This window comes from Cherax quadricarinatus, chromosome 44, assembly GCF_038502225.1.
Source record: "Cherax quadricarinatus isolate ZL_2023a chromosome 44, ASM3850222v1, whole genome shotgun sequence".
NCBI classification, from domain to species: Eukaryota; Metazoa; Arthropoda; class Malacostraca; order Decapoda; family Parastacidae; genus Cherax; species Cherax quadricarinatus.
The window spans coordinates 5,425,576-5,451,960 of NC_091335.1; the positions used below are offsets into that span (position 1 = coordinate 5,425,576).

The 26,385-nt window shown below is 38.6% G+C and overlaps 1 protein-coding gene across 2 annotated transcripts in view; it reads right to left on the reverse strand.

Annotated features, from left to right (window-relative positions):
- The window catches only part of LOC128697490 (condensin-2 complex subunit H2), a 72,317-nt gene extending 47,055 nt beyond the window's left edge, over window positions 1-25,262 (reverse strand). The window contains exons 1-8 of one of the 2 annotated variants that reach the window (XM_070094028.1): window positions 25,183-25,262; window positions 22,895-23,035; window positions 21,846-21,971; window positions 17,975-18,207; window positions 14,589-14,808; window positions 13,802-13,883; window positions 2,528-2,693; window positions 891-1,059 (exon numbers count right to left, since the gene is read on the reverse strand). In XM_070094028.1, the coding sequence (XP_069950129.1) occupies window positions 891-1,059; window positions 2,528-2,693; window positions 13,802-13,883; window positions 14,589-14,808; window positions 17,975-18,207; window positions 21,846-21,971; window positions 22,895-22,996 (1,098 nt within the window). In that variant the 5' untranslated portion in view covers window positions 22,997-23,035; window positions 25,183-25,262. Of the gene's footprint in view, window positions 1-890; window positions 1,060-2,527; window positions 2,694-13,801; window positions 13,884-14,588; window positions 14,809-17,974; window positions 18,208-21,845; window positions 21,972-22,894; window positions 23,036-24,974; window positions 25,080-25,182 lie in introns of those variants that run through there. The other variant, XM_070094027.1, reaches the window with a different exon arrangement.
- Between the last annotated feature and the right edge of the window lie 1,123 nt (window positions 25,263-26,385).

A 26,385-nucleotide genomic window follows, 5' to 3' on the forward strand; every position in this document is an offset into this window, starting at 1 on the left:
GGTAATGGAAAATTGGATATCAGATTAGAAGGAGAAAGTATGGAGGTGAATGAATTCAGACATTTGTGAGTGGACGTGTCAGCAGATGGGTCTATGAAAGATGAGGAGAATCATAGAATTGACGTGGGAAAAAAGGTGAGTGGTGCACTGAGGAGTCTGTGGAGATAAAGAACTTTATCCATGAAAGCAAAGAGGGGGAATGTATGAGAGTATAGTTATACCAACGCTCTTGTATGGGTGTGAGGCATGGGTGGTGAATGTTGCAACAAGAAGGCTGGAGGCAGTGGAGATGTCATGTCTGAGGACAATGTGTGGTGTGAATATAATGCAGAGAATCCATAGTTTGGAGATTAGGAGGAGGTGCGGGATTACCAAACCTATTATCCAGAGGGCTGAGGAGAGGTTATTGAAATGGTTTGGACATGTAGAGAGGAAGGAACAAGATAGAATGACTTCGAGTGTATAAATCTGTAGTGGAGGGAAGGCAGGGTAGGGGTCAGCCTGGGAAAGGTTGGAGGGAGGGGATAAAGGAGGTTTTGTGTGCGAAGGGCTTGGACTTCCAGCAAGCATGCGTGAGCCTGTTAGATAGGAGCAAATGGAGACAAATGGTTCTTAGGACTTGACATACTCTTGGAGTGTAAGCACGGTAACATTTTTAAGAGATTCAGGGAAACCGGCAGGCTGGACTTGATTCCTGGAGGTGGGAAGTATAGTGCTGGCACTCTGAAGGAAGGGTGCTAATGTTGCAGTTTTATAACTGTAGTGTAAGCATGCCTCTGGCATGCTTACACTGAATGATGACGAAAGTTTTTCTTTTTCAGGCCATCCTGCCTTGGTGGGAAACAGCCGATGTGTTAATAAAAAAATAAAAATTAAATAATAAAACTTACTTGTAACTGGCGGTGACAGTTACATGGAGGTGGTTTACGGAGTCGGCCAGCCCTTACTGGTCTCGCAGCAGGAGTTTGTGCGTGAGGATCTAGTGGCTTCCATGAATCAGTCAACTTCAGTTTGGCGACCACTTCTTTCTCAGGCCCTCCTCTCTTTCTCAGTCCATAACTGTTACATCGCATTTAATTATAAATGTATGTTTCATTTTTTTTTTTCAACAAGTCGGCCGTCTCCCACCGAGGCAGGGTGACCCAAAAAAGAAAGAAAATCCCCAAAAAGAAAATACTTTCATCATCATTCAACACTTTCATCTCACTCACACATTATCACTGTTTTTTGCAGAGGTGCTCAGAATACAACAGTTTAGAAGCATATACGTATAAAGATACACAACATATCCCTCCAAACTGACAATATCCGAAACCCCTCCTTTAAAGTGCAGGCACTGTACTTCCCATTTCCAGGACTCAAGTCCGACTATATGAAAATAACCGGTTTCCCTGAATCCCTTCACTAAATATTACCCTGCTCACACTCCAACAGATCGTCAGGTCCCAAGTATCATTCGTCTCCATTTCATTTATGGTAGATTAAAAATGTGAATATAATTAATAGGACAGTACAAAGTCACACTGTGAGATCCTCACTGGGGTCCTGACAGTCACTTTTTATATTATATCTTTATATATGCTTCTAAACTGTTGCATCTGGGTGCCTCTGCAAAAACTGTGACGATGCATGAGTGAGGTTAACTTTTTGAATGATGATGAAAGTATTTTCGTTTTGGGTTACCCTGCCTAGGTGGGAGACAGCCGACTTGTTGAAAAAAAAAAATTAACTTGGATGATGCGAAGAAAGCGAGAGAGTACTGAACAGTATACCAAAGGACATTGGTTGGTCACAAATACACAAGACCCCTGTTGAGGGTTAGGGTACAAGAAACTGTAACAGTTATGTAAATACAAGTAACTGTAATTGTGATGAAAGGAGATGTTATATTATCTAGAGAATGATCTTTAAAGTTCCATGCCATATATAAATTGGCAAAACAAGTTGATATAAAAAGTTTGAAAAAGCATAATGAATATTAAAGTTGTGGAAATACAAGAAATGAGAATCTCTGATATACCCCATGTTCAACCTACTTAGAAATGCCATGCAAATAAAAGGCCCTGCAAATAGGGAGGTCCATAAAGACAAAAGATTGCCTATCTGCCAATTACTTCAAAAAGTTAAAAAAATATCTTAAAAATCTGATGTAAATTCTATATAGATTAAATATATAAATTTTCAACACACGTTCAATATATCAACTGCAACTTATTTATCGATAGTCTGCACATGAGTGGTATGCAATACCAACAAGATGAAGTATTACACAAATGTGCAACATCTTTATTTGTAGAAGTTTCACCATCCACTGGCTTTATCAATACAAATTCAAGGACATAAAAGGAAGACTGTAGAAAAAAATAAAAAAGAAGAGGTAATCAGTCCCTCAGCCTTGAAGTTGGTGAACAGCACCAGAGTCTTGAAGAATCTTCAAGACTACAGTGCTCTTACTTATCAACTTGTCAGTACTGTATCCCATTATCATATGCACAAATACTAAGCTTTAATAAATCCTTGTTCTCACCGTCCATTAGGGAGGTCAATGACAGTGAGGTTGTTGTTATTTTTGAGTTCATCTTTCTCTATATCAGCCTTCTCTTTATTCTCCTCTACATTCATTGGCTGCTGGTAATCAGTTGCTGGCTCAAAGTCATCTAGAAGATCAGCTGCACCATCACCATCATTATTATCTGTAATGCAATACATAAACCCATAAGGATGATGGAGGTTATTTATCAAAGAAGTGCAGGGGCACTTCAAGTCTACTAGCTAGAAAGGCACAATTGCAACCTCATTCATTTACTACAAAATTGAAGACCACAACACTGCTAGGGATGTACAGCTTCATTTTTTTTTTTCAACAAGTCGGCCATCTCCCACCGAGGCAGGGTGACCCAAAAAGAAAGAAAATCCCCAAAAAAGAAAATACTTTCATCATTCAACACTTTCACCTCACTCACACATAATCACTGTTTTTGCAGAGGTGCCAAGAATACAACAGTTTAGAAGTATTTATTTTATTAACACACTGGCCGATTCCCACCAAGGCAGGGTGGCCCGAAAAAGAAAAACTTTCACCATCATTCACTCCATCACTGTCTTGCCAGAACGGTGCTTTACACTACAGTTTTTAAACTGCAACATTAACACCCCTCCTTCAGAGTGCAGGCACTGTACTTCCCATCTCCAGGACTCAAGTCCGGCCTGCTGGTTTCCCTGAATCCCTTCATAAATGTTACTTTGCTCACACTCCAACAGCACGTCAAGTATTAAAAACCATTTGTCTCCATTCACTCCTATCAAACACGCTCACGCATGCCTGCTGGAAGTCCAAGCCCCTCGCACACAAAACCTCCTTTACCCCCTCCCTCCAACCTTTCCTAGGCCGACCCCTACCCCGCCTTCCTTCCACTACAGACTGATACACTCTTGAAGTCATTCTGTTTCGCTCCATTCTCTCTACATGTCCGAACCACCTCAACAACCCTTCCTCAGCCCTCTGGACAAGTTTTGGTAATCACGCACTTCCTCCTAACTTCCAAACTACGAATTCTCTGCATTATATTCACACCACACATTGCCCTCAGACATGACATCTCCACTGCCTCCAGCCTTCTCCTCACTGCAACATTCATCACCCATGCTTCACACCCATATAAGAGCGTTGGTAAAACTATACTGTCATACATTCCCCTCTTTGCCTCCAAGGACAGTTCTTTGTCTCCACAGACTCCTAAGTGCACCGCTCACCCTTTTCCCCTCATCAATTTTATGATTCACCTCATCTTTCACAGACCCATCCGCTGACACGTCCACTCCCAAATATCTAAATACATTCACCTCCTCCATACTCTCTCCCTCCAATCTGATATCCAATCTTTCATCACCTAATCTTTTTGTTATCCTCATAACCTTACTCTTTCCTGTATTCACTTTTTTCTTCTTTTGCATACCCTACCAAATTCATCCACCAACCTCTGCAACTTCTCTTCAGAATCTCCCAAGAGCACAGTGTCATCAGCAAAGACCAACTGTGACAACTCCCACTTTATGTGTGATTCTTTATCTATTAACTCCACGCCTCTTACCAAGACCCTCACATTTACTTCTCTTACAACCCCATCTATAAATATACAGTGGACCCTCGACCAGTGATATTAATCCATTCCTGAGACCTCATCGTTAATCGAAATTATCGTTAGTCGAGTTAATTTTCCCCATAAGAAATAATGGAAATCAAATTAATCCGTGCAAGACACCCAAAAGTATTGAAAAAAAAATTTTACCACATGAAATATTAATTTTAATACACACAAACTGAAGAAGACGTGCACAGTTACATGACACTTACCTTTATTGAAGATCTGGTGACGACTGATGGGATGGGAGGAGGGGAGTGTTGATGGTGTTAGTGTTTAGAAGGGGAATCCCCTTCCATTAGGACTTGAGGTGGCAAGTCCTTTTTCGGGGTTACTTCCCTTCTTCTTTTAATGCCACTAGGACCAGCTTGAGAGTCACTGGACCTCTGTTGCACAACATATCTGTCCATAGAGGCCTGTACCTCCCGTTCCTTTATGACATTCCTAAAGTGTTTCACAACATTGTCAGTGTCAAAATTAAACGCTTGTTCAGGTTTCAATTCTTCATTGTCTATGTACTCCTTGAATTCCTGCACATATTTTTCAGCTGCTTTTTGGTCCAAACTGGCAGCCTCACCTCTGTATGCCACTACGATTCTTAAATCTCTCAAACCAACCTTTGCTGGCCTTAAATTCACTCACATCACCACTAGTTGCTGGCATTTTTCTAATTAAATCCTCATGCAACTTCCTAGCCTTTTCACATATGATCGCTTGAGAGATGCTATCTCCTGCTATCTGTTTTTCGTTTATCCACACCAATAACAGTCTCTCAACATCTATCACTTGCGATCTCAGTTTCGAAAACACAGTTGCACCTTTGGCAAGAACAGCTTCCTTGATTGCCGTTTTCTTGGCCACAATAGTAGCGATGGTTGATTGGGGTTTTGTGTACAACCTGGCCAGCTCGGAGACACGCACTCCACTTTCATACTTAGCAATGATCTCTTTCTTCATATCCATAGTAATTCTCACCCTTTTTGCTGTAGGGTTGGCACTAGAAGTTTTCTTGGGACCCATGGTGACTTACTTTGCAGGTGCAATCACTAAAAAGGCTGCGATAATATGAAATGTTCCGATTGTATGCTTGGAAGCGACCGCGGTGGCTGGCTGGCTTGTAAACACTGGCCAGAAGTGGACGCGTCTCAGACGGAACGAATAGTGTTGGTCGAGTTTTTTAGCGCTAGTCGAGACAAAATTTTTGCGTTAAAATGTATCGCTGGTCGGATTTAACGTTAGTCGATGCCATCACTGGTCGAGGGTCCACTGTATTAAACAACCATGGTGACATCACACATCCTTGTCTAAGGCCTACTTTTACTGGGAAATAATCTCCCTCTTTGCTACATACTCTAACTTGAGCCTCACTATCCTCGTTAAAACTTTTCACTGCTTTCAGTAACCTACCTCCTACACCATACACTTGCAACATCTGCCACATTGCCCCCCCTATCCACCCTGTCATAAGCCTTTTCCAAATCCATAAATGCCACAAAAACCTCTTTAGCCTTATCTAAATACTGTTCACTTATATGTTTCACTGTAAACACCTGGTCCACACACCCTCTACCTTTCGTAAAGCCTCCTTGTTCATCTGCTATCCTATTCTCCATCTTACTCTTAATTCTTTCAATAATAACTCTACCATATACTTTAACAGGTATACTCTACAGACTTATCCCCCTAAAATTTTTGCACTCTTTTTTTTTGTCCCCTTTGCCTTTATACAAAGGAACTATGCATGCTCCCTGCCAATCCCTAGGTAGCTTACCCTCTTCCATACATTTATTAAATAATTGCACCAACCACTCCAAAACTATATCCCCACCTGCTTTTAACATTTCTATCTTTATCCCATCAATCCCGGCTGCCTTACCCCCTTTCATTTTACCTACTGCCTCACGAACTTCCCCCACACTCACAACTGGCTCTTCCGCACTCCTACAAGATGTTATTCCTCCTTGCCCTATACACGAAATCACAGCTTCCCTATCTTCTTCAACATTTAACAATTCCTCAAAATATTCCTTCCATCTTCCCAATACCTCTAACTCTCCATTTAATAATAAGTATATACGTATAAATATATACAATATATCCTCCCAAACTGCCAATAGCCCAAACCCCTCCTTTAGAGTCCAGGCATTGTACTTCCCATTTCCAGGACTCAAGTCAAATATTTTTTGAAGCAATTTTCATAATTCTTCTACAATATTAAGATACTTTTTGGAGTGACATATAAACTGTTGTATATGAGAACTTCTGCAAAAACAATGATTCTATGTGAATGATGGTGAAAGTGTTTTTTTTTTTTTTTTTTTTTTTAGGGAGATGGGTCACCCTGCCTCAGTAGGAGACGGCCGATGTGTTTACAAAGAAAAAAATAAGGATCCTGGCAAGACCCATATACTGTACATTTTTTTTTTTTCAACAAGTCAGCCATCTCCCACCAAGGCATGGTGACCCAAAAAAGAAAGAAAATCCCCAACAAGAAAATGCTTTCATCATCATTCAACACTTTCACCACACTCACACATTATCACTGTTTTTTCAGAGGTGCTCAGAATACAACAGTTTAGAAGCATATACATATAAAGATACACAACATATCCGTCCAAACTGCCAATATCCCAAACCCCTACTGTACATATGACCACATATCAGTGCATAGTTCAGGGTTCAATAAAAAACATTAAGTACAATATTACATAACTACTATGAACTCAAAATCTGAAATACAGTTAAATGCTACACACACTTAATTTTTTTTTTTTTTTTTTCAACAAGTCGGTCGTCTCCCACCGAGGCAGGGTGACCCAAAAAAGAAAGAAAATCCCCAAAAAGAAAATACTTTCATCATCATTCAACACTTTCACCACACTCACACATTATCACTGCTTTTGCAGAGGTGCTCAGAATACAACAGCTTAGAAGCATATACGTATAAAGATACACAACATATCCCTCCAAACTGCCAATATCCCAAACCACTCCTTTAAAGTGCAGGCATTGTACTTCCCATTTCCAGGACTCAAGTCCGACTATATGAAAATAACCAGTTTCCCTGAATCCCTTCACTAAATATTACCCTGCTCACATTCCAACAGATCGTCAGGTCCCAAGTATCATTCGTCTCCATTCACTCCTATCTAACACACTGATGCACGCTTGCTGGAAGTCCAAGCCCCTCGCCCACAAAACCTCCTTTACCCCCTCTTTCCAACCCTTTCGAGGAAGACCCCTACCCCTCTTTCCTTCCCCTATAGATTTATATGCTTTCCATGTCATTCTACTTTGATCCATTCTCTCTAAATGACCAAACCACCTCAACAACCCCTCTTCTGCCCTCTGACTAATGCTTTTATTAACTCCACACCTTCTCCTAATTTCCACACTCCGAATTTTCTGCATAATATTTACACCACACACTGCCCTTAGACAGGACATCTCCACTGCCTCCAACCGTCTCCTCGCTGCTACATTTACCACCCAAGCTTCACATCCATATAAGAGTGTTGGTACTACTATACTTTCATACATTCCCTTCTTTGTCTCATAAATATGCAAGATTACAGGTACGTCTTGCTACTTCTACTTACACTTAGGTCACACTACACATACATGTTTTTTTTTTTTTTTTTCAACAAGTCGGCCGTCTCCCACCGAGGCAGGGTGACCCAAAAAAGAAAGAAAATCCCCAAAAAGAAAATACTTTCATCATCATTCAACACTTTCACCACACTCGCACATTATCACTGTTTTTGCAGAGGTGCTCAGAATACAACAGTCTAGAAGCATACACATATAAAGATACACAACATATCCCTCCAAACTGCCAATATCCCAAACCCCTCCTTTAAAGTGCAGGCATTGTACTTCCCATTTCCAGGACTCAAGTCCGACTATATGAAAATAACCGGTTTCCCTGAATTTTTTTTTTTTTTTTTTCAACAAGTCGGTCGTCTCCCACCGAGGCAGGGTGACCCAAAAAAAAAGAAAGAAAATCCCCAAAAAGAAAATACTTTCATCATCATTCAACACTTTCACCACACTCACACATTATCACTGCTTTTGCAGAGGTGCTCAGAATATAACAGTTTAGAAGCATATACGTATAGAGATACACAACATATCCCTCCAAACTGCCAATATCCCAAACCCCTCCTTTAAAGTGCAGGCATTGTACTTCCCATTTCCAGGACTCAAGTCCGACTATATGAAAATAACCGGTTTCCCTGAATCCCTTCACTAAATATTACCCTGCTCACACTCCAACAGATCGTCAGGTCCCAAGTACTATTCGTCTCCATTCACTCCTATCTAACACGCTCACGCACGCTTGCTGGAAGTCCAAGCCCCTTGCCCACAAAACCTCCTTTACCCCCTCTCTCCAACCCTTTCGAGGACGACCCCTACCCCGCCTTCCTTCCCCTATAGATTTATATGCTTTCCATGTCATTCTACTTTGATCCATTCTCTCTAAATGACCAAACCACCTCAACAACCCCTCTTCTGCCCTCTGACTAATACTTTTATTAACTCCACACCTTCTCCTAATTTCCACACTCCGAATTTTCTGCATAATATTTACACCACACATTGCCCTTAAACAGGACATCTCCACTGCCTCCAACCGTCTCCTCGCTACTGCATTTACCACCCAAGCTTCACACCCATATAAGAGTGTTGGTACTACTATACTTTCACACATTCCCTTCTTTGCCTCCATAGATAACGTTTTTTGACTCCACATATACCTCAACGCACCACTCACCTTTTTTCCCTCATCAATTCTATGATTAACCTCATCCTTCATAAATCCATCCGCCGACACGTCAACTCCCAAGTATCTGAAAACATTCACTTCTTCCATACTCCTCCTCCCCAATTTGATATCCAATTTTTCTTTATCTAAATCATTTGACACCCTCATCACCTTACTCTTTTCTATGTTCACTTTCAACTTTCTACCTTTACACACATTCCCAAACTCATCCACTAACCTTTGCAATTTTTCTTTAGAATCTCCCATAAGCACAGTATCATCAGCAAAAAGTAACTGTGTCAATTCCCATTCTGAATTTGATTCCCCAAAATTTAATCCCACCCCTCTCCCGAACACCCTAGCATTTACTTCCTTTACAACCCCATCTATAAATATATTAAACAACCATGGTGACATTACACATCCCTGTCTAAGACCTACTTTTACCGGGAAGTAGTCTCCCTCTCTTCTACACACCCTAACCTGAGCCTCACTATCCTCATAAAAACTCTTTACAGCATTTAATAACTTACCACCTATTCCATATACTTGCAACATCTGCCACATTGCTCCTCTATCCACTCTATCATATGCCTTTTCTAAATCCATAAATGCAATAAAAACTTCCCTACCTTTATCTAAATACTGTTCACATATATGCTTCAATGTAAACACTTGATCTACACATCCCCTACCCACTCTGAAACCTCCTTGCTCATCCGCAATCCTACATTCTGTCTTACCTCTAATTCTTTCAATTATAACCCTACCATACACTTTTCCTGGTATACTCAATAAGCTTATTCCTCTATAATTTTTACAGTCTCTTTTGTCCCCTTTCCCTTTATATAAAGGGACTATACATGCTCTCCGCCAATCCCTAGGTACCTTCCCCTCTTTCATACATTTATTAAACAAAAGTACCAACCACTCCAACACTATATCCCCCCCTGCTTTTAACATTTCTGTCATGATCCCATCAGTTCCAGCTGCTTTACCCCCTTTCATTTTACGTAATGCCTCACGTACCTCCCCCACACTTACATTCTGCTCTTCTTCACTCCTAAAAGATGGTATACCTCCCTGACCAGTGCATGAAATTACTGCCTCTGTTTCTTCCTTAACATTTAAAAGTTCCTCAAAATATTCTCGCTATCTACCCAATACCTCCATCTCCCCATCTACTAACTCCCCTACTCTGTTTTTAACTGACAAATCCATATTTTCCCTAGGCTTTCTTAACTTGTTTATCTCACTCCAAATTTTTTTCTTATTTTCATTAAAATTTCTTGACAGTGCCTCTCCCACTCTATCATCTGCTCTCCTTTTGCACTCTCTCACTACTCTCTTTACCTTTCTTTTACTCTCCATATACTCTGCTCTTCTTATAACACTTCTGCTTTGTAAAAACCTCTCATAAGCTACCTTTTTCTCTTTTATCACACCCTTTACTTCATCATTCCACCAATCACTCCTCTTTCCTCCTGCCCCCACCCTCCTATAACCACAAACTTCTGCCCCACATTCTAATACTGCATTTTTAAAACTATTCCAACTCTCTTCAACCCCCCCACTACTCATCTTTGCACTAGCCCACCTTTCTGCCAATAGTCGCTTTTATCTCACCCGAACTTCCTCCTCCCTTAATTTATACACTTTCACCTCCCTCTTACTTGTTGTTGCCACCTTCCTCTTTTCCCATCTACCTCTTACTCTAACTGTAGCTACAACTAAATAATGATCCGATATATCAGTTGCCCCTCTATAAACATGTACATCCTGGAGCCTACCCATCAACCTTTTATCCACCAATACATAATCTAATAAACTACTTTCATTACGTGCTACATCATACCTTGTATATTTATTTATCCTCTTTTTCATAAAATATGTATTACTTATTACCAAATTTCTTTCTACACATAGCTCAATTAAAGGCTCCCCATTTACATTTACCCCTGGCACCCCAAATTTACCTACTACTCCCTCCATAACATTTTTACCCACTTTAGCATTGAAATCCCCAACCACCATTACTCTCACACTTGATTCAAAACTCCCCACGCATTCACTCAACATTTCCCAAAATCTCTCTCTCTCCTCTACACTTCTCTCTTCTCCAGGTGCATACACGCTTATTATAACCCACTTTTCACATCCAATCTTTATTTTACGCCACATAATCCTTGAATTAATACATTTATAGTCCCTCTTTTCCTGCCATAGCTTATCCTTCAACATTATTGCTACTCCTTCTTTAGCTCTAACTCTATTTGAAACCCCTGACCTAATCCCATTTATTCCTCTCCACTGAAACTCTCCCACCCCCTTCAGCTTTGTTTCACTTAAAGCCAGGACATCCAGCTTCTTCTCATTCATAACATCCACAATCATCTCTTTCTTATCATCTGCACAACATCCACGCACATTCAGACTTCCCACTTTGACAATTTTCTTCTTCTTATTCTTTTTAGTAATCTTTACAGGAAAATGGGTTACTAGCCCATTGTTCCTGGCATTTTAGTTGACTTTTACAACACGCATGGCTTACGGAGGAAAGATTCTTATTCCACTTCCCCATGGATATAAAAGGAAAATTAATAAGACCAAGAACTATTAAGATAAAAATCAAAGAAAACTCAGATGAGTGTGTATAAATAAATGTGTACATGTATGTATAGTGTGACCTAAGTGTAAGTAGAAGTAGCAAGACATGCCTGTAATCTTGCATATTTATGAGACAGACAAAAGACATCAGCAATCCTACCATCATGTAAAACAATCACAGGCCTTCGTTTTACACTCACTTGGCAGGACGGTAGTACCTCCCTGGGTGGTTGCTGTCTACCAACCTACTACCTTTATTTATTTATACGTTTATTTATACACACTCATCTGAGTTTTCTTTGATTTTTATCTTAATAGTTCTTGGTCTTATTACTTTTCCTTTTATATCCATGGGGAAGTGGAATAAGAATCTTTCCTCCGTAAGCCATGCGTGTTGTAAAAGTCAACTAAAATGCCGGGAACAATGGGCTAGTAACCCCTTTTCCTGTAAAGATTACTAAAAAGAATAAGAAGAAGAAAACACACTTAATATTGTATTATTTATAGCTTCTAGTTGCATGAAACATCTAGAGATGTAATCCCCCCTGCAAATTTGTAAGCATGACTGAATACAACTTGAAATAACAAGTAATATTCATTGTTGATACTGCTGGTTTCAGAATAAAAATAGCTGCAACAGCAGGTACCTGTCAGGCTGACTGTTGATGACTTGTGAATCATGAGAGTCAAATGAAAAGTCTGTATTTTAAAGTCATTCCTAAAACCTCATGGTATTCTAAAATCTGATTTGAAATATGCAAAGTTTTAGTGAAGGGCTTGTTGTGTATTTTAAGTACATTTTATATTTTACAGATTCAGTTTCGCTTAATATTTTAAGAAATATTAATGATGTAGCTGACACAGACGACATTTTGAGGAAATCACATCTGCGACCTGAGCACTATAAGTAGGTGACTGGGATGATGAGAGATGCTATGCAAGATGAGAGGACATCAAAAATTATTATGTACATATTTCAGTTTTTGTGAATTCATCAACAATGTTTATTCTTTTGCACCAATATACTCACTGCAAACATTACATTTTTTCAAAAGTATGGGTTATGATGACAGATACGATGATCTTATTACTGGCATTCAGCACACCTCCATTTTGTAATCTGGCTGAATAGCAAGCAGAAAAACAGGGTTCTGCTACCTCCTGCGATTCTAGGAGTCAAATTTTTTTTTTTTCATTTTTTTTTATGAACAAACGGGCTAAATGTAAATGATTAACAAAATGTATGGTTCCACTGTCACACATAATTTCTATAAATATAGTGAACATACTGATCATAAAAGGTAATCTATGCCACATATTTTGAGGCAAATATTTTTTTTTTAAATCTACTAGCATCTGCTAGACAAATAATATGGGGGCAGCCAAACCTGAATGTGATAATCAAGCTTGCTTTATGCCCCTTGTGTTATATGTGTGCAGTATCCCATTAGTTGCTTTCCTGAGAAGATGGTATAAATTACGTATATGAAGAGCAAGGGTGCAATAAGAACATTAAGATATAATTCAGTAAGTATAAAGAGCTCAAAACTTCAATACTCTCCCTTCATATATAAGGGAAATTACCAGCTGTCTTCATGAGGAAACTTAAAAAGGTCTTTAATTTAGCTCCTGATCAGCCACGTTATGATGCTTACAATGCCCTATGTGCTACTAGTAAGAGTAGCCTGGTTGATCAGGCCATCAATCAAGCCTGGTTTAGGACTAGGCTGCAGGGCCAATGATCCCCAGAATCTACATACATACTTATACCACAGTTTTATGAGATATTTCATATCGAGAGCCTAAGAATGCGACCAACCTCTATTGCTCCACATCCATGTTTTACACTCACATGCTAAAGAGTAAAGGTATATACTACTCTGAAATCTTACCAGCTCCATGGTAACATATTTATCTTCCATAATCCTACTTTAATATGTAGCTATTTCCCTAAACCACTCTATCTACCATTCCGACAACAATCACAAACATATAAATTCATTTCTCCATGGGGAAATGGAGCAGAATTCTTCATCCGTAAGCTATGAGTGTTGTAAGAGGAGAGTAAAATGCTGGGAGCAAGGGGCTAGTAACTCCTTCTCCTGTATACATTACAAAAGTTATGAAAAGAAACTTCTGTTTTTCTCTTTGGGCCATCCTGCCTTGGTGGGACACAGCTGGTTTGTTGAAAGAAGGTTTAAATTCCTTATTGCCAAACTAACCCAAACAAGTCTTGCCACTTAATCTAAAATATTTAAATTTCTTATTAATAAAGAATAGTGCTCACCAATTATTTCATCAGGTACATCTTGAGGAGGTGCCTCAACTGGTGGAGGCTCAAGAGAAGCAGGTGCAGCTTCGGTTTCCTCCTGCAGTAAAAACAAATGGAAAATCTCTCTTAGTGTTCATTTCTTTAGCTGTTTCTTTATTCCTTTTTTTCAACACTAAAAAAAGGTAGAATTTATTTCTATGTAGTGTCTGACAATCAGTCATTTTATAGTGGTCATAAAAAAAAATTCTATTACAAATATAAGTTGCTAACAATGACCAATATTCATTCTATAATATAGAGACAAATACACATTTACATTGTAAAAGACATCATCATTTGGTCAATGGTGAAATTAAACTCTAGAGTAATTCAAGCTAGTCTCTTGAAATACTACAATTTTTTTCTGGACAGAAGAGATCAGAATTAAAAAGCAATGTACATGCTGCATTTATGACAGAGAAAGAACAAAAATATGTACTTCAAATGAACTTCACTGATTTGGGATTGAGGGAGTGACACCAGTCAGTCCATCTATCATTCTAATATACAGGAAGAGCTGCATGTCTATGATGAATCCAATAAGATCAACAGACTCCTGGCTATCAACCCACCCCAAAACAAAGTCCCAGGGTCCCAATAAAGTCGTTTTCAAGGGTTCTCAAAGAATGCAAGATAGGACTTAATAGTGTACAAGTAAACTGAGAAATTTAATCTACTGCCTTAAGACTACCACACATTTTAATTTAAAAATAAATAAAAGCCAGTTAAATTATCATATTTATAAAAGGCAATATCAACTCACTATAAGAACTGGCGAATTCAGGAGCCTCAGGGCAGTGTCACGTAAAATTTCTGATGGCACTTCCATGCACAACATTCCCATGGGTGTCAAGTATGACCTGTTGATTCTAAAGTCATCTTTTGCCCCAAACATCTCGCCATTTTTCATCAGCAATGAAACACGATGTTCAGACTTTTCTCCATCTTTTTCTACCAAATGTAGTGGAGTTGCTGGTAAAAACCTGAACAAAATACATTAGTTTCAAATTCTCTCTCAATCAGACTCCATACAACTAAAACTAAATACAATACAACACACTATTTATTTTCCAAGCAGACACATAAGTTACAAAGGCAGGTTTACAATGTTTATCTTTTATATGGAAAAGCCCATAGTTATGGAATGCATTTGGGTCAGACTTAGGGAAGGACTTATACTAATAATAGAAAATGAACAATATAGGAGGACTCTGCTTTACAGCACTTCACTTCACAGCATTTTGCTAATACAGCAGTTTTTAATTATACCCATTCTTCATTTATTCAGACTTCCTATAATAAATATATTCACCACTCACTATAGGCTAATGAAAATATTTAAAGGTAAGTAATGTGTGTACTGCATATGCATTTTTAAAGCCTAGCTCTATTGCTCACTTAATATATGATAGTGTAAACATGTTACATGTATCAGGCTTTTATATTCATTTAAAAGTGAAAAAACATAAAAGGAAAAAACAAAAAAAACTATGATTCATTTTACAGCGATTTTCACTCTACAGCAGTAGCACGGAACCTAACCTGCTGTATAAGCGGGGCATGCCTGTACATGTGGCATACGTGTATACATATACATTTTTTTTTTAACAAGTCGGCCATCTCCCACCTAGGTAGGGTGACATATACATTTTTTTTTGTTTACATATATGTAATATATATGTACTAAAAATTAAAAACATAACTTGGTGTTAAAATTTACACTAAAAATTGAGAACTTGGAAAAAGATATTTAAGTTCAACTTAAGATGATTAAAAAACAAAATATAAATATAATGCTGTAATAATAACTAGATATGATAAAAAAAAATAAGGAATATAATGTAATTTTTAACTTTTTAATTTCAGTAATTTCAGCAGTGAAAAGCATTAACAAAGAGCCAATCTTAAGAATACATGTAATCATATTTTGCCAAGGCCCACCTCAAATCTTCTATAAATCTAATGTAATAGCACATAATAAATAAAAATGTTAATTCAAATTTTCAACTGCATTTGACTTTAACCCTTTGGGGGTTTCGGCTGTACTAGTACAGCTTACGCCCCAGGGTTTTTGACGTACTAGTACGCCTAAATTCTACCACCCTCAAATCTAGTAAGAGAAAACTGGTAGGCCTACACATGAAAGAATGGGTCTATATGGTCAGTGCGCGCAGTATAAAAAAAATCCTGCAGTACACAGTGCATAATGAGAAAAAAAACTTAGACCGTGTTTTTGGATTAAAACAGAGACTTTGCACTGTATTTTTGTATGGTATTTATTGTTGTATTCTAGTTTTCCTGGTCTCATTTTATAGAATGGAAGACATATTACAGAAATTGAGATGATTTTGATTGGTTTTACAATGAAAAGTACCTTGAAATTGAGCTCAAGTAGCAGAAATGTTCGATTTTTACAAAAGTTCAAAAGTAAACAAATCATGCCAAGCATCCAATACACGTCAACTGGTGAGTCTAATATTCTTTATATTATTATTATATTATTATTTATACCATTTCTACACTTATTTATACCATTTCTGCATAAGAGTAAATCTTCTATTTTTTGTAAGAATAAAAATTCAAAGTGCAAAGCCGAAGAAATACAGTGGACCCCCGGTTCGCGAAGTCATTGGTAACCGTTATATCACAAAAAATTTGCCTCGGTTCCCATTACAAAACCCGGTATGCGATACGATTCGTACGAGACGTGTCCAGTGTTTACAAGCCAGCCAGTGTGCGCGCATCTAAGGATACATTCGGTACATTCTATATTATCCATATTATCACTGTTTTTGGTGCTTTTTTCTGCAAAAATAAGTCACCATGGGCCCCAAGAAAGCTTCTAGTGCCAACCCATCGAGACCAAGGGTGCTAATGAAATTAAGGAAATGTGTGCAAAGTGGCTTGAAGTGCAAACCTTTTTTGATGAAAATCACCTTGACACAGCTACTGCAAGCTGTGTTGGCAACCTGTACACTGACAATGTTGTGAACCACTTTAGGAAAGTCATAAAGGAACGAGAGGTACAGGCCTCTATGGACAGATATGTTGTGCGACAGAAGTCCAGTGACTCTCAAGCTGGTCCCAGTGGCATTAAAAGAAGTAGGGAAGTAACCCCGGAAAAGGACTTGCTACCTCAAGTCCTAATGGAGGGGGATTCCCCTTCTAAACATTAAAAACTTCGACACTCTCCCCTCCTCCCATCCCATCAATCATCACCAGATCTTCATTAAAGGTAAGTGTCAATTATTCTATTGTGATTATTCTATTGTTATTATTGCTATTGTAATTATTATATTGCATTAAACTTAATATATCATGTGGTAAAAGTTTTTTTTTTTCATACTTTTGGGTGTCTTGCACGGATTAATTTGATTTCCATTATTTCTTATGGGGAAAATTGATTCGCTTTCCGATAATTTTGGTTTACGATGAGCTCTCAGGAATGGATTAATATCGTGAACCGGGGGTCCACTGTATAAGAGGGGCCTGGGGATGTGACTAACGAACAGAGAACTTGTTATTTTAGTGCCAGGAATGTCTTTCTTGTTTATTCTGGACCCTATTCGGAAATTAGCATCTTTTGAAATTTGTGTGAAATTGGCAAAATTGCTAAATTCTGACCACTTTATTGGATAGTTGAAATCGGTAAATGGGTGGTTTCTTGTATTCATTCGATAGAAAAAATGGAGTTCTAGCGAAATAGTTATGATTTTTGTCGACTAGTACACTGGAATTGGCCAAAAATGGGGCTCAAAGTGGGCAAAATCGCCAATGCGTAAACATCATCAAGACCGCTAACTTCACGAGAGCATAATTCCATAAGTTTTCCATCAAATTTCAAACTTTTGGTGTCATTATGATCAGGAAAAGATTCTCTATCTTTTCATAAGAAAAAATAATTTTTTTTTTAAATTTTGGCAACCCTGAGAGGACCTGGCGACCCCCAAAGGGTTAAATTGCATTAACCTGCATTTTGTCTGAATTTATTAAATTTCTACAGCAACTACACAAGCAGTAAAAAGGCATTATATAAAGCTCCTTTCAAATATTTACTTACCCAGGCATTTTAACATCATTTATGCTGTACCCATTTTTTCCATAAATCTCTAATGCATTCCACTGTAAAATCTACAACAACCAACTTACTTGAAGCCTTTTCTTTTTAAATCTTCTAGTTCCTCTTCCTCTTCTTCATCTTCCTTTAAATCAATGTTCCTTCCTTGTCCAATATTATCAACACAGTGAAATTCCAGGGACTGATCAAGAACTTTTGATCCTACTCCACTCTCTTTACCTGTCCTGTCTCCAACACCTTCTATATTACGTCTACTGGAGAGCAAATCCAGCATCTGCAGGACCATCTGCCATAAAAACTCAACCTGAAAAATTTAAGATATGTAAAATTTTATTTTAAGACAATTTTCCTGCTATAAGATAACAGTGAAAAAAGTAGTTCCTCTGATAGGATATAGGTACTAGAAGGAACTCAGTTTTACCACTAAGGGAAAGAAATCATCCTCTCCAAAAAAAATAGGCAGCATAGGCTGGGCTTATTTTTCTCATTTTATTGTCATTATGTCAAACAAAACATGTGCAATAGAATAACTCCTATATTTACCTACTGAATGTCAATGATTGTACACAGTTTGTACAGGTGCCTAAGACATTCTAACGGTGAAAATTATTTTTTTTTCAACAAGTCAGCTGTCTCCCACCAAGGCAGGGTGACCCAAAAAGAAAAAAAATTCCCCAAAACAAAATTTTATTTTTTTATTACACATCAGCCAATTCCCACTAAGGCAGGGGGGGCCTGAAAAAGAAAAACTTTCATCATCATTCACTTCATCACTGTCTTGCCAGAGGGGTGCTTTACACTACAGTTATAAAACTGCAACATTAACACCCCTCCTTCAGGGTGTAGACACTGTACTTCCCATCTCCAGAACTCAAGTCCGGCCTGCCAGTTTCCCCTGAATTCCTTCATAAATGTTATTTTGCTCACACTCCAACAGCACGTCAAGTATTAAAAACCATTTGTCTCCATTCACTCCTTTCAAATACGCTCACGCACACTTGCTGGAAGTCCAAGCTGCTCACACACAAAACCTCCTTTACCCCTTCTCTCTAACCCTTCCTAGGCCAACCCCTACCCCGCCTTCCCTCCACTACAGATTTATACAGTCTCGAAGTCATTCTGCTTTGTTCCATTCTCTCTACATGTCCGAACCACCTCAACAACCCCTCCTCAGCCCTCTGGATAATAGTTTTGGTAATCCCACACCTCCTAATTTCCAAACTACGAATTCTCTGCATTATATTCACACCACACACTGCCCTCAGACATGACATCTCCACTGTCTCCAGCCTTCTCCTCATTGCAACATTCATCACCCATGTTTCACATCCATACAAGTGTTGGTACAACTATACTCTCATACATTCCCCTCTTTGCTTCCACAGACAAAGTTCTTTGTCTCCACAGACTCCTAAGTGCACCACTCACCCTTTTCCCCTCATCAATTCTATGATTCATCTCATCCTTCATAAACCCATCTGCTGACATGTCCACTCCTAAATATCTGAATACATTCACCTCCTCCATACTCTCTTCCTCCAATCTGATATTCAATCTTTCGTCACCTAATCTTTTTGTTATCCTCATAACCTTACTCTTTCCCATATTCACTTTTAATTTTCTTCTTTTGCATACCCTACCAAATTCATCCATGAACCTCTGCAACTTCTCTTCAGAATCTCCCAAAAGCAGTGTCATCAGCAAAGAGCAACTGTGACAACTCCCACTTTGTGTTTGATTCTTTATCTTTTAACTCCACACTTCTTGCCAAGACCCAAGCATACACTTCTCTTGCAACCCCATGTATAAATATATTGAACATAAGAGTAGGATTGTCCTGGTCTATTCTTAAGTTTACGGTCACAGTTAACGGTAAAACAAATGATAGGCGACACAAAGAAATTAATATTTGGTTTTGATAGCCAAAACCGGCCAGTCGTAAAGCACATGAGCCGCGTTTAATGAAAACCGCTGCCACCATGTGAGCCCTCTACCCACTCTACCTGAGGTATCCCAGCATGTGAGCACGTCTCCTGTGTATCCCAGTGCTTAACAGAATAGGAAATAGCATATGGAGGTACAAAATAAAAAATGGGAACTATGGCTATAGTTTACTTAATAACATAAAAGGGCTAAAATACAACATATGCTGATGGACATTTACATAATATAACAATTGACCTATGAGACTTATTACCAGGGGGAAAGGTAGATGTTATCAGTAACACGGACTAGTACTCAACTCTTAATTCACCGACCAGCTGACCCTAGATTCCCAATGCGTGGTCCACCACACACGCGGCTGTCCAGAGCTCTCGCTCCCCGGACCTGTCACCAACAACCCCCTTGCTCGGCTGTTCCCTGGGCTTATATCGTTGTCCAAGCACACCCCACAACCACGTGTACTACCTGACGCCTAGGTCTGACGCCGATGACGAACAAAGATGCTGAGACTTTAGCCGGAAAGGCGTGTCTCGGGCAGACATTTGCCAAGGCAAGGTGACCATATAATTGGTTAAATTAGGTCTCTCTAGAGACCTCACAAGCCCAGCTGAACTACATCACATTGTCTAAGGTCTACTTTTACTGGGAAATAATCTCCCTCTCTCCTACATACTCTAACCTGAGCCTCACTATCCTCATAAAAACTCTTCACTGCTTTCAGTAGCCTTCCTCCTATACCATACACCTGCAACATCTGCCACATTGCCCCCCTATCCACCCTATCATATACTTTCATCATTATTCAACACTCACCTCACTCATACATAATCACTGTTTATGCAGAGGTGCCCAGATACAACAGTTTAGAACCATAAACATATATAACACATCCCTCCAAACTGCCAATATCCCAAACTCCTCCTTTAAAGTGCAGGCATTGTACAGTATTATAATTTCATCTAAAATAACTGAGCAATCAAAGTGACAAATCTCCTAGTTTTTTTTACAGGTCAGTCATTTGCATTATACTTTTTTATCTCAACAGCAAAATCCTGCTAAGGCACAGTGACCCAGAGAAGAAAACACAATCACCATCAATTATTCTACTACTATTCTTCCAAAAGTATACCTACATATAACAATTCAGAAGACTTTCTGAGTACAGGCACTGCCCTTCCCACTGCCAGGACTCAAGTCCAACTAACTGGTTTCCTCTCAATCCTTTCACAGAAGTTACCTTGCTCACACTCAAACAGCACATCCATAAAAAAAAACTACCTGTTTCTATTCGCTCCCAATTAACATGCTCACACAAGCTTGCTATATGCTCAAGCCCATAAAACTCAAAGCCTCCTCTATAAGAGGGATAGTTAGAGCAGGTTTTGCTGGCAATTGCAAAAGTCATTGACAGTAACCTGTTCTCCAACAGCCTACTTCATTTGATGCAAATTTTCTTATCCAATGACAATCATCTCATTGTACAGAACTAGAAGAGTAACAGACATGACCAGGAGAGGTGGCAAAGAGTCAGCCCAGAGTTTACACAAGTGCCTGGAGATAGCAGATGCTTCAGGATCTCTACCTCAAAGGATGTTTGATCAACAGCTAGGATGCCTCTTGAACAGCATTGATATAGGAGAGTATAGGTGTCCAACAAAGAAGGAAAGTAGAAAGATTTTTCCTCAAAATGGAAAAAACAGTCTGGTGATAGCACTGTTGTTAGCCAGCAAAAGAAAGGTAGCAGAAGAAAAAAACTGTGGGATGCAGTGGACCAAGAACAAGTTACTGAAAAGAGCAAGTGACTTGGTCAGGGCCCAGCTGACTGATCTGAACTGCAAGAACTGACATTTCATATCAAGTTTCTTTTTATATTTTAATATCACACTTCTCCTGAACACACCTGCAATCACTTATTTTACCTCTTTCTTTGTTGTATATGATTTCTCTTCTTTCTTATTCAACCCAAGTGATAAAAAATATAATAAAAAGTACAAATACCTTTTTGCTGTATACTGTTGCTGAGCCCTGAATTAACATGGCTGCCTCAGCAAAATTCATTAGAGTTTCCCCTCCATCAAAGGTAATTTGTACTTCAGCTAGTTCCTCAAGATACTCCTCTAAATACTGAAAAAGAATGCAAAATAGGATAGATATTTTTCTTTTTTTTTTTGCCAACATCAGTACATCTCAATTAGGACACACATTTTGCTAGGAAAATATATCTTTACTCATACCACATCACTGATCAGGCCTTCTGATCGATGACTGTCTTAACCAGACTGTGGTGCTTGCAGCTATTATTCTGATAGTCTACCATAATCAACACAATCTGGCTAATCAGTGATGGTAACCAGGTTCTAATAAAATGTTCTCTTGCAGAGCAACACTGCTAAACTTTTATATTTGAAGGAATGGTATTGAAAAGCTTTGGCTGTTTATGCTTAAGTCAAACTCAGTGTCCTTTTTGCATCTCTACTTTTCATTGTAGTATTTTAGTACCATCTAGTGAACCTTCCATTCTTGTATGAAGTAAATTCAGTGTGAAATTCAATACCAGTTCTTCCAGGAACAGTATGAATTATACTATAAATCATATAAATTTATACTTACATTCAATATACATACACTTTACTTTCCTGTGTGTTTCTTAATAGTATAGTACATAGTATTATAAAACAGAAGATTATCTATTATCCTACTGATAACTTAACCTTTTTTGTACAAATGGAGAATTAATATAATTTCATCAATCTAGGTAATCTTAAATGAAAATTTCATGGCCAAAGCACAACAGAAAAGCAACATAAGAAAGAAATTTCAAATAGAATATGAATGCTAATGAAGAAATGAAAGTAAAATTTAACCATTCTTAACTTAGGAGAGAAGGCATATAGCATTAAAAATTGCATGTAGTATTAAAACTTTTTTCTTTATGTGGACAGGCTTATTTAAAATATTGTACTACCAAAGAATATGCTAAAAAAAAAAAGGCATTTACACCACAGGGAGGACACAGAATTTTTAAATTAGACTGAAAATATTCTTACCTTGGCAATATCCACTTCCCAGTTTTTTGTCAGGTCACGGATTGGGTTTAGAAAAACTGAGAAACGTGCATCTAACTCCTGCGTTGAAGGTATGTGCGGCATCTTGATGACTTATTGAGATGAATAAAAACTTACTGGTATCTGTAACAAAAAACTTATGGTCACTGCACCAAATAAGAGGGAACAATCAATTAATAAAATTCACTATCCCCTTTAAAAAACTGAATGTTCCCACTACCATAAAATTCAACCATACAATTTTCTAGTCATTTACTAACAAAAATTTCTTAATATTGCAACTACTTTCTTATGTTTTCATATTCTACATACAGTATAGCCTGTCCGTACTTAGCAACGTACTTGTTTACTGACCACTAGGACCTATGGCCAGCTCTCCAACCAGTATGCAAACCTAAATAATGTATATTTGAGCCAATTTCCTCTATTCTGTTTATTACAGCATACAGTAAAGTATTGCATAAACATTTAAAAATATACCAGAAATGTTACAAATGGTGGAAAGGTGACATTAAAAAAATATTTAAAGATGGTCAACACAACCCACTACCAGTATAGTATGCTCCTCCTTTAATGACCATTTTGCTTACTGACCTACTCTTAGAAATGGAACCGTCGTTAAGTGAGGAGAGGTCGTACAGCTTTTATGTTTGACATATATTAGTACTCTTAGTCCCAAGATTTCTGAAAATTGCAATACAGTGGACCCCCGGTTTACAATATTTTTTCATTCCAGAAGTATGTTCATGTGCCAGTACTGACCGAATTTGTTCCCATAAGGAATATTGAGAAGTAGATTAGTCCATTTCAGACCCCCAAACATACACGTACAAATGCACTTACATAAATACACTTACATAATTGGTCGCATTGGGAGGTGATCATAAAGCAGGGGTCCACTGTATTACAATTAGTAAATTTAGTAATGGGAATACTTTTATCTCAGTATGATATATTGGGAGAGTATTTCAGGCAAACTTAGGACTAATTTAAGATTTATTAGGCAAGAACTACATTAGGAACTTTATGTTTACATAAAGTGAGGGTGAGTGTAAGTGTAAATTTGGGGGACTTACAGATAACGAGTAAAGTCTATTTTGTTTTGGATGTGTTCATTAAACAAAAAAGAGAATAGGTGGTTTTCACAGTTAGCTGATGATGGGGTGTGTTAGGGTGATAAGATGTTTTTTAACGGTAGTTCTGAAAATGGTGGTCGAGTCTGCAGTTCTCGAGTTCTCCAGATTTTATGCCCTTTTATGCACATTGAATTTTTGTATATATTTTGCCGGATACAAGGAATGTCATAGGGATTTTTGTGTCTGGTATTGTGTCTATGGGTCCTGTTGCAACTATCAAGAAAGTGTTTTAGTCCAGGGTTAATATTAGAATTTATGGTTTTGTAAATGTAGGTTGCACAGTACTAAGTGTGGATGTTCTGTACAGTAAGTTTAGGTCTATGAAGAGTGGGGGGGGGGTTGCCTAGCATTGGATTGCCTGATATAATTCTTACTGCGGCTTTTGTTGGATTATTATTGGCTTTAGGTGGGTTGCTGCTGTTGATCCCAGGCATAAATAGCATAGGTGAGGTAGGGATAGACGAGTGAATAGTATAGAGTAGGGCTGATGGTGGTGCTTAGTAACGTATCTTGGAGGATAAAGAGCTAAACCCGTAGGATTATATAGCACATGTGGGGTGCATGGAAGGTATTCTGGCTCAATTCAGAGAACTGGAGCACAGATCCAATTCCCTAGATCAAGAGCCCTTCACCAACGGCAAGGAACCTCCCTCAAGAGGCTGGGGAATGCGAGGTAATCCAATTTCATAAAAGGAAAAAAAAAGAAGAGTAGCTCCAATTCCCTGGACCAAGAGACCTCCCCGATCATCGCTGTGCCTCCCCCAGGAAGGCTCCTCTGCACACAGGATCAAATTCATATCTCGTTTGACTCGGAACATCCAAACTACTTTTGCCCGCCAAATGTAACTTGCAATATTTTCATTGACTTTTTATCTATTAGTGAAATTCCTTTCCTTTTTAAAATGATCTTGAGACTCAGTACTCACCATAAAAACTGCTAGAACAAAGAAATAAAAACCCAGTGTTGGTAAACAAGTCAAAATAAGAAGGGATGCAACAATTTGGTAAAAGGAGTCACCGCCATGTTATCACTAATTTGAAGTTGAATGAATGAACGAAAATGGGAAGTCAAAACAGCCTTAATATCCTCCAAACATCATCTGCTAGCATCTAATTTGCCTCATATATCCTTACTCGTGATAAACATGTCATTTCTGGGGTGTATGATGGAAGTATAATGGTAAATGTGAGGGGAATGGCAGTTGGTTTACATTCTTCCGTTTTCTGTCTGTGATCTTGTTCGAATGGCTGTCGATGACTTTAACCAATTCAAATTTAAATTATATGGAGGTTTGCAAACTACTATTAAAAATAATTCTAAGAGATAACGTGAGGTTTATCTAGATATTCAACTTAAAAGACTCATTTGACTTTTCTGCATTAGAGGAACTAATAAAATTATATACATAGTAGCGGAGTCGAACGTTGTGTATAGTAGTGTAAGCAAACATATGACACCTTCCTGTGTGACTGGTGGAGGGATCTTGATCCAAAGAAATGGAGCTATACTCACCTTCCTCCAATCAAATATGATTACCTCCCATTCCCAAGGCGTATGGTCCTTACGGGTCGAGCTCTTCCCTATGATTACAATTCAAGTACAAGGAACCTAATGGAAAGAAGTCACTCTGACTTTTTTTTTTTTTTTTTTTTTTTTGGGGGGGGGGGGGGTTATCCTAGGTGATTTAAGCGCCGTATAGCCCTTATGGCTTAGCGCTTCTTTTTGATTATAATAATAATAATACTAGGTGATTTACACACGTTACTAAAAAAATTAAAATATCTTTATTTACTACCAGTACATGTACAAGGTATAAAGACCATAGCTGACATCAATGATGTACTACTATATAGATAGCCACTTATACTGAGTATTTCGGGTAAATTAGGTGAGTGTCCCAGGATGCGACCCACACCAGTCCCGGTGGTCTGGTGGCTAAAGCTCCCGCTTCACACACGGAGGGCCCGGGTTCGATTCCCGGCGGGTGGAAACATTTCGATACGTTTCCTTACACCTGTTGTCCTGTTCACCTAGCAGCAAATAGGTACCTGGGTGTTAGTCGACTGGTGTGGGTCGCATCCTGGGGGACAAGATTAAGGACCCCAATGGAAATAAGTTAGACAGTCCTCGATGACGCACTGACTTTCTTGGGTTATCCTGGGTGGCTAACCCTCCGGGGTTAAAAATCCGAACGAAATCTTATCTTATCTTATCTTATCTTAACACCCAGGTACCCATTTTACTGACGGGTGAACATACCTGGAGTTTACCTGGAGAGAGTTCCGGGGGTCAACGCCCCCGCGGCCCGGTCTGTGACCAGGCCACCTGGCTGCACA